The sequence below is a fragment of the Glandiceps talaboti genome, chromosome 18 (assembly GCF_964340395.1).
Source record: "Glandiceps talaboti chromosome 18, keGlaTala1.1, whole genome shotgun sequence".
In the NCBI taxonomy this organism is placed as follows: Eukaryota; Metazoa; Hemichordata; class Enteropneusta; family Spengelidae; genus Glandiceps; species Glandiceps talaboti.
In genome coordinates, this window is record NC_135566.1 from 9,914,240 (window position 1) to 9,927,500 (window position 13,261).

Consider the following 13,261-nt stretch of genomic DNA (forward strand, 5'->3'; position numbering starts at 1 on the left):
AGTTTTGATAATTGTATAGTATATGTAAAATATGTTCTTATACCATGACCAATGTTTCTTTTTATTTACGATAAAAGTTTTGTTTTGCTATAATAGCAATATGTTTGACTATACCGGCAACTTTAACACCTAGGGCAATGTTGGTTTCATCTATTCATCATTATCGATTTCTAAACCAATCATTTTCTTAAGAAATAGACAAGTGAAATTTTTTTTAGAAAAAAACATCACAGAAGACATGTCGTATACATAGACAATGACTACAACATCTAGCACATCCTGCGATCCCTTATTACAAATTTCATTCTGTCTAACTGACTTAGAGAAGGATCTAACATGATACAAGAAAAGGTGGGCTAACCTTCTTTTAGCGCTGTTCTCTATCCTCTCCATTCGTTTCTCCCAAGCCTCATATAACTGATCATAACGTTCACATAAGTATCGTTCCTGTCGTAATGAAAACAAAAATCTCAAATAAACGGAGCACAGATTGGACAATACTTCATAAAGAAGATCTTATTTTTGCTGTAAACAGACATTTTCATTTTTCTTTTGTATAGTTTTGTTTGCATTCTAACAATGACAAGTGTTTTTTGCAATGTTTGGGAATTTGCATAATTATATTTCTGTATATTGGTGGGGAACCCCTATAAAATAATTGGGAAACACAGGTGAGTTTACTCTTCATCCATAAAAACTAGGTCTATCCCTATGAATTATAAAAAAGATGTATCAAAAGTCTTGTCAAAAGTGTATTTGAACAAATATGAGTCATGAGGCAAAAATAAGAACCATAAGCAAATATTACCTATCAGCCTGATATGTAAAAGGCATTTCAATATAATGCTGATAAAACATCAAAGTAATCTGAGACAAAAACCAAATAACTAGCCAACATAAATTATATGATGAGCAAGCCAAGTTGTACACATTCAAAAAACAATACGGAATTTATACCCTGGTCATTCTATATCACAACAATACATAGTCTTGCTGCTAGACCCCTCAGGCTTTTCTGCTCACTGTCAAGGCGACCGATGGTCGCCAGTGAGGGCGCCAGCTTGGGCATTCACCCTCGATTTATGCCACCTTTCAGAAACAGAGTATTGAGAAGAAAGCCCACGATCTAGCAGCTAGACTAGACAACACACAGCTATGCTATTGGTATTATTGAGGTAAATGTGTCAGCATGTTATAAATTTAAATCAGTTTCCTATTTATTTTCTTAAATTAGGCTTTCATAGTGTAATTAAATCATTCTCCAATTTTTTTTTTTCATTCAGGTGTAAATTACTAATTACATACGTAAGGGTTTTGTCACTACTTATATGTGACTCTATAGTAACAAGACCTCATAAGTCACTCGTATTATACTTGGCTGAACAAGAAAAAAAAAATTGGGGGAATAGTATTTAATTATCTAGACTCAGACAAATTGAATGTCACTTCTGTTCTGTGAATAAAATACTCGACAGAAGCACGCAATCTAATCAAGGGCAGTCTCACCCGTAATTTCCTGGCATGATTTCTTCTCTTGAAGTATAAGATGAGTTTCTTTCTCATTTCCATGTTCCTGCAATGAAAGAATGAATGGCCTTCGTTAGCTGAGAGGAGTTCTCAGGGAGGTATCACCATGACAATGCTGCTGTAACTATATTAACGTAAGATGATCAGCTCTACTTCCTATCTCTTCTGAAATGTAGGAGAACATTGAAGCCTTATTACGGCCTTCAAAGGAACTCTAATTAAAAGTAGATGTCAGGGTAGACAGATGAAATTGATAAAGTACGGACTTCTAAGGTTTTCTTCATTAGACCCTTTCCTAGAGTTACACAGTACAAAAGGTCAGTTATTTGACTGACTCTGACAACAAATTCTATCACTCAATATTTTATTACATTTCCTCAGTGTTTGCTGAATTTTCTACATTGTATTCTATTATACGTTTATATGTATTATAAAACTAATGAAAACAAAAGGTTTTACTCTGAGAAACCTTGGACCCCCCTCCTTTTTTATTTTCTAATAAAAATAAGTTGTTTAGGACTTTCCATTCCAGCTGATATGTTTTTTTATTTTCCATACTATACAGTTGTTTGAAACCAAATCAAGATACGCACAATTTTACTGATATTTCACGACCCTGGACCAAACATAAAACTGTAACTTTCATTTATGAAAACATCAGTACACCTACATTGTACATGGCTGGGTTAATTATGATTATGATTGACATGGAATTCAGAATACATCCAAAGATCCAACTTACGTTTTGATATTTTCTTGATACTGTGCACTGTCTGAAGGCTGGTTATACATTGGCTGGACACAAAGAAAATATTGACATATCAACCAACTATAGAGTTTCATTTATGATCCTGACCCACAAACCAGTGCTTAATTTATGATAAAATTTCAAAGTTATCTTCTACATGAAAAATACCACATGTAATTATTTTTACAGAAAAAATAATTACATGTAGTTGTAGGCAAAAAAATCATGTATGTTCAATCATGCATAAGACCATGACACTATTGCAATTATAATAATAATAATAATAATAATAATAGTACTTGTAAAGCGCCATATATCCTAAAAGTTCATAGGTGCTGAAGCACTACAAAAGCGATAAAAACTACTAGTGGAAAACATACTATAAACTGACCAAAAATGTTCATTAACTTGGTAGATCAAATGATTTACAAAGGCTACAATGCACAAGCAGTTTCAAATTTTTAGCACTTTCAATCGCAGTTATACACAACAAAGGACAAGTGACTTAGTCTTTGCAAAGTATTATGGCTGCTATTATTAGGACTGACAAGTGAATATTTCTTGCAATAGTAAAATGAAAGGAACTAATATATGAAAGGTATATACTATGAAAATACAAAGTGAATCATTCATGTATTAAAGTCATTGTATACATCTTTTGTGGTGCAAAAGACCACGTGGTCAAATGATTTACTGAAGTATCTGTATAATGGAAGTACAATGTTGTAACTTAGGTAAGTCAATAAATTATGTAGTACAAGTACTTACAAATTCAATTTTAGGTCCAAGGTGGGCTAGCATGTTGTGAGCTTCTTCTGCCTTCCTCTGTGTACAGAAACAGACATTAAGTTTACCAGTTGAAATAGACATCTCATTTTAAACAAAAGCCAAGAAACCATGGCTGCATGATTTCAACTGATTTTTACAATTTTCAGATAGAATGAGCAGTAATTTAAGTGCACTGCCATGACTTTCTAATGGCCCTACGTATTGATAATCACAGTATAATAACAATGTTTCCTCACTCACTTCCTCACCCATCCATTAACCCATCCACCAACCAACTCACTGATCCATCCATCTATCCGCCCACCAAACTATCCGACCAACTTCACCCCCCCCCCACTACATCATGATTCATCCATCCATCCATCAGTTATCTGCCCACCCACTCACACATTCATCTAGTAATTACAGTAATAATTTTGAAATATAACAGCAAATGTCTAAAAATCTGACACTCCAGATACTGACCCTATTCTCAGCATATATAATTTGTACTAAACTCTGATGTTTAGTTTCTGTGGCTTTGGGTTCTGGTGATGGTGATTTTTCTGGCTCTGGAGGTTTAGCAGCTCGTTCTTCTAGCTCTTGCTATAAATTTGGTAAGAATACGACATGGCATCAGTTACCAATGATCAGTCATTCAACTCATCTCCATGTAACTATGATTTGTCATTCAACTCATCTCAATGTAACTATGATCTGTCATTCAACTCATCTCCATGTAACTACGGTCTGTCATTCAACTCATCTCCATGTAACTATGATCTGTCATTCAACTCATCTCCATGTAACTATGATCTGTCATTTAACTCATCTCCATGTAACTATGATCTGTCATTCAACTCATCTCAATGTAACTATGATCTGTCATTCAACTCATCTCCATGTAACTATGATCTGTCATTCAACTCATCTCCATGTAACTATGATCTGTCATTCAACTCATCTCAATGTAACTATGATCTGTCATTCAACTCATCTCCATGTAACTATGATCTGTCATTCAACTCATCTCCATGTAACTATGATCTGTCATTCAATTCATCTCCATATAACTGTGATCAGTCATTCAACTCATCTCAATGTAACTATGATCTGTTATTCAACTCATCTCAATGTAACTATGATCTGCCATTCAACTCATCTCCATGTAACTGTGATCAGTCATTCAACTCATCTCAATGTAACTATGATCTGTTATTCAACTCATCTCCATGTAACTATGATCTGTCATTCAACTCATCTCAATGTAACTATGATTTGTCATTCAACTCATCTCAATGTAACTATGATCTGTCATTCAACTCATCTCCATGTAACTATGATGTCATTCAACTCATCTCCATGTAACTATGATCTGTCATTGAATTCATCTCCATGTAACTGTGATCAGTCATTCAACTCATCTCAATGTAACTATGATCTGTTATTCAACTCATCTCCATGTAACTATGATCTGTCATTCAATTCATCTCCATGTAACTATGATCTGTCATTCAACTCATCTCCATGTAACTATGATCTGTCATTCAACTCATCTCAATGTAACTATGATCTGTCATTCAACTCATCTCCATGTAACTACTACTACACAAACTCATTTAACATATGACTTCCAATAAACATCCACATAAGTTGATAAGATAGCTTTAAATGTTACAATTTTGTACTACACACTTTTCTTCCTTTTTTTTAACTTGTAAATGTTACAGCTGGAATGGTACAGAGGACTTGTTTCACTGTATATTGCAATGGTAGCTAGGAGAACTGTAGTCGGGAGGATTATATTGAAATATTGCTATACCCCCACCCCCAACCACCCCACCCAACCCACCCCCATTTTGTTTTTGCTTGACTTACATTTCTGTGTCTGTTACTAGAAACACAAATGTAGTATCATAGTATGCATAAATCATGTTATAATCGTCAGGGTAACCCGGTTGTATGTAAAAATTCATAAAATATCAGATCAAATTTACTCTACTCTCAGAAAATTAAATGACAGAACAATCAAACAGCTTGTGTTTGACAAATCCTAAACTCTTCTAAAAATGATCAAAACATTGCTACTATAAGCATTTACTTTATCGTGTGATAACTAAGGTTTAGTGCAGACTACGGTTCATGTTGTTTGACATTACAAAAAAAAATCTTTCATTAAAAATACCTGTTTCTTTTTCAATTGCTTGATCTGTGATTCAACCTTGGAAATTTCTCGGTCCACTTTTTCCATAGAATGCAGCAACTCTTCCTTGGAAAGTTTAGATGGAGAATCCTGATCACATGGTGTAGGAGAAATAGCTTCAACTTTGGGAATAAACGGAGGTTCCTGGAAATGAGTCAGATGGGAAACCTTTAGTGACTACAAGTAAACCCCCCCCCCCCCCCCCCCTTCAATTTACAAGTATACTGATAGTGGGTATGAAAGAGAGCAAGCTACAGTTTCAGAAAAAAATATTTTTTATTAGAAATTACACTGACATTTCGGTCTCACACAAGAGACCTTCGTCAGGGATATACAGTAAAAAAAAAAAACACTGTAAAAAATGCATGATGTTTACGGGTTGGTGCAGGTATGGTATACTGATAAGCCTTTATACTCTGCCAGAAACATACCGATATGTATCATCACTGAGGGACCGTGGTTAGACAAAAATAATCTATTTCCCCAAACTAAAATAAGACTAACTCCTTGCGCAACTGCCAATGTAAGGCACAAACACAAACCAACATTTCTACAAATGTATGATGTGTCCATATGAATTACAACACGTAACACATGCGTGATTAAGACAATCACACATGTGTCACAAACACAATATATGCAGGCGTGTTTAGATATCACATACACATTCTTAGAAACTAAGACTAATAATGTTATGCCATGTAGTGTTCTCCCACACACTGTGTATTCAGTAATCATTTTTTCCACTTCAAAGGACAAAGCATGTAACATGTTGATGAGATGGATTTGGCACAGATCTGTGCTGCTGTGCATGTGTGTCACAATACAAATATTGTTACATGTGTATAGGACATGACAAGCAGTTTTTTTCCTCTTTGTAGGAGTTTACAAGACCATATTATTCTTGAGTTCCATTTCAAAATACACATACAAGAAATATAGAATTGGATGAGTTGTAAGAAACATATAAATACAATGTAAATGTAAAAAGGGATGTATTGGATTTATAAGGGTTGGCAATGACCTTTGACCCTGAGTGAGGTCACTTTAGGTCATAGGTTAAACAGGTGGTACAAAATTGCCTTCAATTCAATCTGATACGTTTTTACTTTAAGATTGTAACAGGGAACACTATTCCAGGAAATAATGATATTTCATAAACTTTGGGTTATGAAAACCCATTTCATGATTTCACTTCACATCAATTTCACGAAAATTGCCTAGAAACATCATTCATCTCCACTGTTCTAGCAGTGGTCCATTATCGTCTTATGGGATTTAGCAGACTCGTATATGTATATGCATTAGCTGAACAATAAATATATAGGTGCACGATACACAACATTTAGATGTATACCAGTAAATTTTCAAAACTGTGTCCCTTTTAGAGATTTGTATAATTTGCATGTATCATACATGGCAATAACATCAAGGCTTGAGGTAGTGATTCCAGTATTCCTTTGTGTTATTGATTTAGTGCAACAGCTGAGTATAGAAATCAATACAATGTAACAACAAAACCCTAAAACATGCAAAGACAACACATGACTATAATCTGTCATCAAAAATGTCCTTAAGCACAACTTAATACTTCTAAATGATAAATTTAACATTCCCATTTCAGTTCATACAAAAAAATTTCAAATTAATTTAAATAAAAAATGAACCTCATGAGTCACTCAATATTGCTAAAGGCCATTTAAATAAAAAAAAGAGGACAGCTGGAAATTACTTTTCTCTAATCGATATATATTCCTAACATTCCAGATATCCTATTTCAGTCTACCCCAAAAAAGTACTTCCTACAGTATGTTGTAATACAACTATCGGTTAGTCTATAACTGTAGGAAATAATAGCCACCATTACAATTGATCCACTCAGAATTTGAATGATCAACTTCATGTGAGTATTGTGCACTTTGTGCGCGTATTACACATTTGTATGAATACATGAACATTTCTTACAACGTATGAAGTTTTACATGGGAGTGTATTGACAAGTTCCCTTCATGTAACTTGCAAATTTTTTTTTTGTTATATTCTAACTGTAACGTGACTGACATATAACTTACCCTTCTAGCCTCTGGCTGCATTGGCGTTATTCTTGGTGCTGGGACCATTCTGATTGGTGGCTTGGTTTCACCTTCATTTTCAAGGCCCAATCGGGGCCTTTTGGCAGCAATGGGGTCTTCCGCATGTGATGTGGGTGCTGGGTGATGACGGTATTGCTCAGCAGTCCTAAAGAGAAAGTTGACAGACACCAAAATCTTGTAAACAATGCAGTGAAATAGAAAATATCAGTGAAGAATTAATGTTCAGGGGCTCAGGGTTCACTGCAAAAAATCATTTCTACAGAGTCACAATGAAACATTATGGAAAATATTTCTAAGTTTTCAACTAACTTATCATCAGCATCATCAAGCTATACTACACACTGACAACTTAAATTGGGATGCAGATATTGAGATCCTACATCTATCCAGTTTCACTTGTCTTCCTTGAGAGAAGGGATATCACCATGTTATCCGACACCCCTAATGTCAAAGATTAGAATCAATCTCCACAATTCTTTTCCTCTTATCCTACACCCCTAATGTCAAAGATTAGAATCAATCTCCACAATTTTTTTCCTCTTATCCGACACCCCTAATGTCAAAGATTAGAATCAATCTCCACAATTCTTTTCCTCTTATCCTACACCCCTAATGTCAAAGATTAGAATCAATCTCCACAATTCTTTTCCTCTTATCCTACACCCCTAATGTCAAAGATTAGAATCAATCTCCACAATTTTTTTCCTCTTATCCGACACCCCTAATGTCAAAGATTAGAATCAATCTCCACAATTTTTTTCCTCTTATCCTACACCCCTAATGTCAAAGATTAGAATCAATTTTTTTCCTCTGTGTTTATTTTCTCAGATTCATATTTCTCTTTATTTAACACTATTTCATTTGCTAAATGACAGCATTACAAAGGCCACGTGCTTGGCTTGCACATTAACCAATGGAAACAGTATATTTTTACACATGATATGCTATAAATGAGTGTAGTACAATGTACCTACAGAATGTGCTTTACTTCAGTGTTACCCATACAATGTACAAGTAGGTTGATCAATATTCTAGTGGGAAATCTTCTCCTTCAGTATGAATACCAAGGAGACCCCTGAAGTAAAACGTGAGTTTCCATTTTCAAGCCCTTTCATGTTTCCCTAAGGTTTTACATTAAAGGACCCCGGAAACAGAATCCAGATAGTAAGAAATCTGATCAATCTCTAATCATTTCCCATCTTTACCATCAATACTATGACTTGCAATGCATGTAATACATTATACATTATAACACAGAGTGTCTTAAAGCTACTTTCTAGATATAAAGGCGACTCCACCATTGAAGACAACTCAAATCAGAAACAACAAGACTCTGCTATACATCACATTTCTATTCTAAAATACAGTCGTGGTAAAAAAAAAAAAACACCCCAGGTATCTCAGGTAGATTCTCTCCTACTTTAAGCCTTTAAAAACAAATGCTCAGCCTGCCACTTCAATTTGTGTATACATACATGTATGTCATCTCAAATCTATGCTGACACTTCAACTGTGTATACATACATGATATCATCTGAAATATACAATGTAGTAATAATATGGATGGCTACACAAGAACCAGTGACCTTCATCACTGATACATACATAATATATAACAGTTTATCTTAGTGTATCATAACCATACATTAATCATGATGCTAGTGCACAGGGTATCTACTATTACCTACTCAATAGATTATTTTTTTATTGCCTTTCTGGTAAATCATATTGTATTCATCAAACTGAACAGTCATATTTTTACAAACTATGGCAGATTTCCACTGCAATATAAACGTGACTAGTAACTATGACCATTCATTATCGCATGGCTACTAAAATTGAAATCTCTTCTTAGGAATATAATTCTCACCTAAACTAGAAGCTACATGTAGTCTCTAACTAAAGGAGGTGTAAATTGTAATGATACAGTATAGGAACTAGACTAATTAGAAGCAGGCATGACTACACTGTCATCTTAAATCTGTGAATTTTCACATAGATTGTAACACAGATACTATGACATGTAAGTTGTACCTCAAATCTATGATTTCATACATTTGTACATAGATTGTAACACAGATATTACTGTGTAAGCTGTCATCTCAAATCTATGATTTCAAATACATAGATTGTAACACAGATATTACTGTGTAAGCTGTCATCTCAAATCTATGATTTCAAATACATAGATTGTAACACAGATATTACTATGTAAGCTGTCATCTCAAATCTATGATTTCAAATACATAGATTATAACACAGATATTACTATGTAAGCTGTCATCTCAAATCTATGATTTCAAATACATAGATTGTAACACAGATATTACTATGTAAGCTGTCATCTCAAATCTATGATTTCAAATACATAGATTGTAACACAGATATTACTGTGTAAGTTATCTCAAAGACTCAAATCTATGATTTCTCATGAAAAGTATGGAAATAATGTTAGATATACAAAATCCTACACAGAGTAACATCTAATTCCATACTGAATGACTTAGCCTAGAGTCAGTGAGTTTCAAATCTTTCAGAAATATTGGATTCTGAGAATGTTAGCAAAATCAAGTCACCTTACATGCAGCTATAAGGTCTGAAATGAGATTTGTTAGGAACTTAGCTATAAGTATAATAGTAATAATGAGTTCGGATTAGATTGAGAAACACAAGGATTCACAAATGCATGGTTTCCATGAGCAAATTTAGACCATTATAAATATCTAGTGTTCATTTTGACCATCAACTTTGAAATATTCAAAGGTGATATCGTTATACTTTACAGTTGTTTCTTGGTGTAGGTACATTGTATTACATACATAATGAATGAAACTCTGAATATCAAAGATTTGCTCACTACCGCCCCTGGATAAAAGAGGGTATTATTTTCAGTTCACACGGCAACGGCTTTGGATCTGGTAATACAATATATCCTTTTTAGTACATCCAGCATGAATAGAACATGATGTATCTGATTACTGCACCTAGTATTTCAAGACAGACCTGTTGAATCTAAAAGCTCTATCAAGTTAGTAATAGACAAGAAATGACGAGTTTCCTGATTTTGGCACTGCATCGCTGTACAAGTTTTGTAACTTGTATTTTCCAGGATGCACTAACTTCAAGTGGCATTTTTCCAGGAGTTTTTGTGTTACTTTCCAGGATTACTCCCAGTGACTCTCAGAAAAATAACAACTACTGTATAGCTTAAGAATCTTTTTCCCTGATTTGCTAGCCCAATTTGATGATAACATCTCTGACACAGGACTGGGCTGTTGTAGTTATGATCTTTTCCAGTTACGTACACATGCTGGTTTTTAATGCCAACATGGTGCAAGCATTGAGCTGGACTAATGTTAGCATACTTAGAAAGAAAGCCTTCAGTTGTACTGTAAAGAAAGACTGGCAAGACACTGTCTCCATAGTGTGTATGACATAACACTATAGTTAGAGTACTCCAAGCCAACTTGTTGTTACAATAAAATACATACGTTTATATTCACTATCATACTATCATAAGCAGTGTGCCCTCTAAGCCAATTTGACACGCCACTGACGCACACAATTTCTAGTGACGCACCAAATTTTGGTGTTCCCCTATCTCTTACGTGGTGACTCACAAGAATTTCCAGTTTTCCTCATTTTGACTCACAATAACAAAATTTGGCTATCATTAGAGGGCACACTGATCATGAGATACAGTGGCTTTTTTGTCCAAGAAATACTTGACACATAAACCTTCACCTACCCGTGCACCAATCCCCTCACAAACATATGTCATCATATGTATTGGAAGGTGAAGGCAAGAAACCTGACTGGAATGGACAGACTCGTACAGGGATGCAAATATGCCAGTCGCTGAACAGGCACAATTTACATACAAGTCATTCTTTATCTGTACATGTTATATATATTACCTTTCTCTATCTGAAGGTGCATGGCCTGCATGTCCATGGAATTCAGACAACAAAGATGGTCTTCTTCTAAATTGGGGTGTCCCAGCAACAGGGTTGCCAGGGTAACCTTGATGGGCATGATGGTCTCTGTAATCACCTGCGTGTAATTCCTAGTAAAAAGAAAAAAAAAAGATAAAAGAATTTTTTTTAGAATAATTGAAAAGAAGAGTTACAAGTTTTACTCAATCATGACCAGTGCAATTATGACTAATCATGGAAATTACAAAATATAAAATATTTCCATATATTACGATAAAAATGAAGGGTATGGAATGGAATTGCTAGGATTCTGATGCTTAATTGGTTTGGGAAATAAGTCTACAGCATAGGCAATTGTCCAGGGTCCAATTAAATAAGACTCAACAGATACATGTATATGAAAGGGGAACACAGAAGATAAAACTGATGTCTCTGACCTATACAAATAGGATTCTAGATACTGTATGTCAATGTTTATGAATGAACTTGTGAAAGTCTTCGAGGATGAAGCATTTCATGTATCTTCTTACAGATTTGGCTGAATGCAACACTTGTTGAAGTACATGTACTGTAATATGTCTTTCACATTTATGTTGTTGTTTCTGTGGTGCACTCAATAGAATCAAAGCTATCTTGGTAACATTTTTGTTTATTCAGACCATATTCTATTTCAGGTTTCAGGTTTACAGGTTTCAATTGTAAGTACAGAGGTGTTTAATTAGATGTTATTTCCCAACATTTTTCTTCGTAAATTGAGAAATTTCCTAGTAGCAAATTCATGTAGGTACAATGTATATTGTAGACTGTAGTATGGAAGCCTACAACTCACACATAGCATCTTGTTTTAGCAACTGAGTAATTTTATTTCAACCACATCAAAACTGTCACTACAAACTATACACAGACACTCAAAGCACTTTACACGTGTACCATTTTGAAATTATCATCCACTCATCCATACTACCACAGTATGACAATACTTCATGCAGTGACTGCTTACAGCTGACTCGTCACCTCACCTGGCAATCTATTGGAGCGCGAAATGCACCATTTCAAAACTGTCAAACTTGTTTCCAACTCATGATTACGTTATGATAAGGTGTGAAATGTGTGACTGGATAGGATTTTATCAGATATTTGTGTGACATAAATATATCACTACTTGTACCATGTCAAGATAGTAACACTAGTCAAACACTAGCTACAATGACTGCACAAAATTGCCACCACTTTTCAGTAACAAATTGAATTTCTACAATGTAATATACCTGGCAGACTGTGTTATTTCAAGTTAGTGACACTAATCCAACACTATTGTATGGTGACTGCACAGAGAATTGTCACCCTATTTCTGTATTAACAAATTGAATTTATCAATTCATGGTGATTCTACCACATTACTTGTTCAGTTGACTGTATACAACATGCTTGATGTGTCTCTGACATCTAACACAAAATTTTTGACCAAACCTAAATGCTTTCTTACATTTGTACATGACATAGAAATATGCTGAAGACGTAAATGAGGTTTAATTTTTAAAAATGTGTGATTCCGATTATGCTCAATTTTAGAATAGGTGGGAATATAGGTAGATTTTTCATTTTATTTTATTATATATTTTTTTTCTGTGTGAGTGTCTAGTTCAGGGTTTCCATTTTTTCCAAATGGACTCTGTTGTTTATTTCTTCCTATCAGATGATATACAGCCATTACAGATTGGAAGAACAGTTTTATTTTGTCTTTTTAAGATGATGTCAGTTTCCGCATCCACTACTTCTTGTGAGACTTCACACAATTTTTGTGATTTTATAAATGTTTTCTCGATTACATAAAAAAAAGTTTAGGGTTGTCAGTGAAAAGCTAGGTGGTGTTGGGTAACCAGAACCAAACAATTATATTTTTTTAGGTCTTACCACACAGTATGAGACACAAATAGGGTATACAGTAGGGAGTACACATAACTAAATTTTGGTGTGTCACAAGATA

The 13,261-nt window shown here is 34.5% G+C and overlaps 1 protein-coding gene across 5 annotated transcripts in view; it reads right to left on the reverse strand.

The window, feature by feature from the left end:
- LOC144448936 (uncharacterized) overlaps positions 1 to 13,261 on the reverse strand; it is a 51,602-nt gene that overhangs the window by 20,275 nt on the left and 18,066 nt on the right. For all 5 annotated transcript variants that reach the window (XM_078139318.1, XM_078139315.1, XM_078139317.1 and 2 more), the window contains exons 3-10: positions 11,257 to 11,405; positions 7,319 to 7,484; positions 5,229 to 5,390; positions 3,530 to 3,649; positions 3,044 to 3,100; positions 2,270 to 2,322; positions 1,507 to 1,573; positions 362 to 447 (exon numbers count right to left, since the gene is read on the reverse strand). In XM_078139318.1, coding sequence (XP_077995444.1) covers positions 362 to 447; positions 1,507 to 1,573; positions 2,270 to 2,322; positions 3,044 to 3,100; positions 3,530 to 3,649; positions 5,229 to 5,390; positions 7,319 to 7,484; positions 11,257 to 11,405 — 860 coding nt within the window. The remainder of the gene's footprint in view (positions 1 to 361; positions 448 to 1,506; positions 1,574 to 2,269; positions 2,323 to 3,043; positions 3,101 to 3,529; positions 3,650 to 5,228; positions 5,391 to 7,318; positions 7,485 to 11,256; positions 11,406 to 13,261) is intronic.